We start from the raw sequence: 2,816 nt of genomic DNA on the forward strand, positions 1-2,816 counted from the left end.
ATAAACGAAAAGAATGGATTTGAAAAATTTGACGCACAGTAGGAAGTTAATAATTATTTATAAAAATTCTGAGGATAATTGGTCAAAACAAAAATTTATAGTAGAAATTGACAATAACTTCTATCATAAACACAATTTTTTGTAATTCATCTGAAGAAAGTTAAGATTTCACTATAAAACCAATTAATAAAATAAGAAATAACTCAATTAATTATAAGCACATAAAAAACTATTCATTTCTCCGATATAAGATTGATACTCTCAACGTTGTCAACGTAATCTTTTACGAAGGAATCACAGATCTTTGAGAGCCAAGGTCTGTCCTTAATTCAAACCAATTTTGAGAGAGAGAGAGGGAAAGAGGTTTTTAGAGAGAGAAAGATGGGGTGTGGGGACCATTCCACCGCCCAGAAGCACGCATAGACCTACTCTTACCGAAACCAAACCCATATCCATCTCCCCTCTATTTCTCATCTCAATCTAACCCTAACCCAACACCCTCCTCACGATCCTTCAAAGACCAAGACCTCCCCATCCCCATACCTATTTTCTCTCCTCATCTCCTCCTCCTCCTCCTCCTCAACACAAAATTAACCTTAATTTCCCTGTACCCTCAACAGTCAAGGCTGAAGAAGCAGCAGCATGCCAAATCAGCTCCGATTTTGTGGGTGGCACCAGAAATCTGCTCAGCAACTCCATCCTTTCCGCTCAATCATGGTTCACTTGACAAGGTAAACAACTAAAAGCAACCCCAAAAGAGAGACAGCCCAAGTCTTCCTTTACCTTTTCTTTGCTAGCTCCTCATCCCACTTTCTCTCTATCCTTTTGAATTTGTCTACTCAACACAACCTTTTAGCTCTTGCTCTAGCTAGGTAGCCAGCACTCATTTCTATTCTCAATTTCTTGCTACTTTCTTGGTTCTGTGCTTTTGGAGGGAAAGAATAAGGTTGTTTTGTTTTCTAAGTAGTGAAAATTTAAACCTAACGATATGAACACCCATTCCCTTCCCCCTCCTTTCCATTCGAGAGATTTCCACCTGCATCACCAGCAGCAGCATCCTCAGTTCCTCCACCAGCAACAGAATTCCGAAGACGAGCAAACAGGAAGCAGTGGCCTTAACAAAGGACAGAAGAGAGAGCGGGATATCGACAACGACAGCGGTGGCAATGGAGGCGAATTAGGCAAAGAGCTCAATGTCACCATGTCCGGTGGTGATGGATCAGAAATGACGAGAAGGCCCCGAGGGAGACCTGCCGGATCCAAGAACAAGCCTAAGCCCCCCATCATCATCACCCGGGACAGCGCCAATGCGCTCCGCTCCCACGTCATGGAGATTGCCGACGGGTGTGACATAGTGGAGAGTGTCGCCACCTTTGCTCGCAGGCGCCAGAGAGGCGTCTGCATTATGAGCGGGACCGGCACAGTCACGAATGTGACCCTCAGGCAGCCCGCCTCCCCAGGCTCCATAGTGACCTTGCACGGTCGATTCGAGATCTTGTCACTGGCGGGATCATTTCTTCCCCCACCAGCCCCGCCTGCCGCGACTGGCTTGACCATATATCTGGCAGGAGGGCAAGGGCAAGTAGTAGGGGGAAGCGTTGTGGGGACGCTAATTGCATCTGGCCCCGTTGTCATCATGGCAGCTTCGTTTAGCAACGCGGCATATGAGCGGCTTCCACTAGAGGAAGACGAGGGTCAACTGCCAATGCAAGGTGGAGGTGGAAGTGTTGGTTCTCCAACCGGAGCTGGTCATCAGAACCAGCAGCAACAACTTTTGGCTGAAGCTGCGAACTCAAATGCACCTCTTTTTCATGGGTTGCCTTCCAATCTTCTGAATTCCATGCAATTGCCAGCCGAGGCAGCGTACTGGGCGACCGGCCGCCCGGCATTCTAACCACCGGACCAGCCCTTGGATCAACAGGAGAGTTCATTTGCTTTGTCATCATCACCTACGTATGTTATACCAAGATGTGTCATCACCGACTATGTAGCTAGGTAGTGCCTAGCTATATGGATCCAAGAAGAATTTGGGTTTGTGGTCGATCAGCATTTCAGATTTTTAGTATGTTTTCCTTCTTTTTTCGAGTTGGTTTTTAGCATTAATTAATATTCGATGATTAGATTACGGACATGTTTGATTGAAAGACTGTATATTTCATGGATTATTCTTGGTGAGTTTTTGTCTAGTGAAATGTACTATTGCCAGAGCTTTGTTTAATATGAAGAGGAACAACATCCAAGAAGAACAATCTATTTTCAAGATAGCTTGTTATTTTAGTTAATCTCTACTATGAATAGGAAAAGGCTGTTCAAACCAAACCCTTATGCGTTTTTTAGTACTTTTTTTGTAACAAGAATTAAGTTCAAACATGTTCATCAATCTCTTCTTTGTTAAAAACCTTTTGAATTCTCTTATAGTTAACCTATATTTTAGGTGGTTTTGTGATATCTCATGATAATTACAATACTTATATACTGATATATAGAGTACTCATTATTTTTGGGAATTGTTATTGGCACTCCAAAAATTTCATTCTACACTACAAACTTTCTATATTTGGAAATAAAAATACACTTGTGTGGAGTGTAGAATGAGATTTTTGGAGTGCTAATAACACTTCCCTTATTTTTTATAGAAACTAGAGAATTTGAACTTAAAATATTTTCTAACAAAGTACAAAGAAGCATCACTAAACCTGTATTTACTTGGTAATCGAAGCCGCATGATTAATATTTTGGGTTTGAAACTTTGATATTTGAAAGGAATGGCCAATTACATAGGAGAAGGCCAGGAGAAACGAGGAGGTATGGGCTCC

General features: G+C 42.3%; 1 protein-coding gene across 1 annotated transcript; it reads left to right on the plus strand.

The window, feature by feature from the left end:
- Nucleotides 1-385: 385 nt before the first annotated feature.
- On the plus strand, nucleotides 386-2,282 carry LOC103962390 (AT-hook motif nuclear-localized protein 26-like). The gene has a single exon (XM_048589984.1). It carries the CDS (start codon nucleotides 989-991, stop codon nucleotides 1,892-1,894), a length of 906 nt encoding a protein of 301 aa, XP_048445941.1. The 5' UTR covers nucleotides 386-988; the 3' UTR covers nucleotides 1,895-2,282.
- Nucleotides 2,283-2,816: the final 534 nt, after the last annotated feature.

This window comes from the organism of the source record quoted next, unplaced genomic scaffold (genome assembly GCF_019419815.1).
Source record: "Pyrus x bretschneideri cultivar Hongxiangsu unplaced genomic scaffold, Pyrus_bretschneideri_v1 Contig3, whole genome shotgun sequence".
In the NCBI taxonomy this organism is placed as follows: Eukaryota; Viridiplantae; Streptophyta; class Magnoliopsida; order Rosales; family Rosaceae; genus Pyrus; species Pyrus x bretschneideri.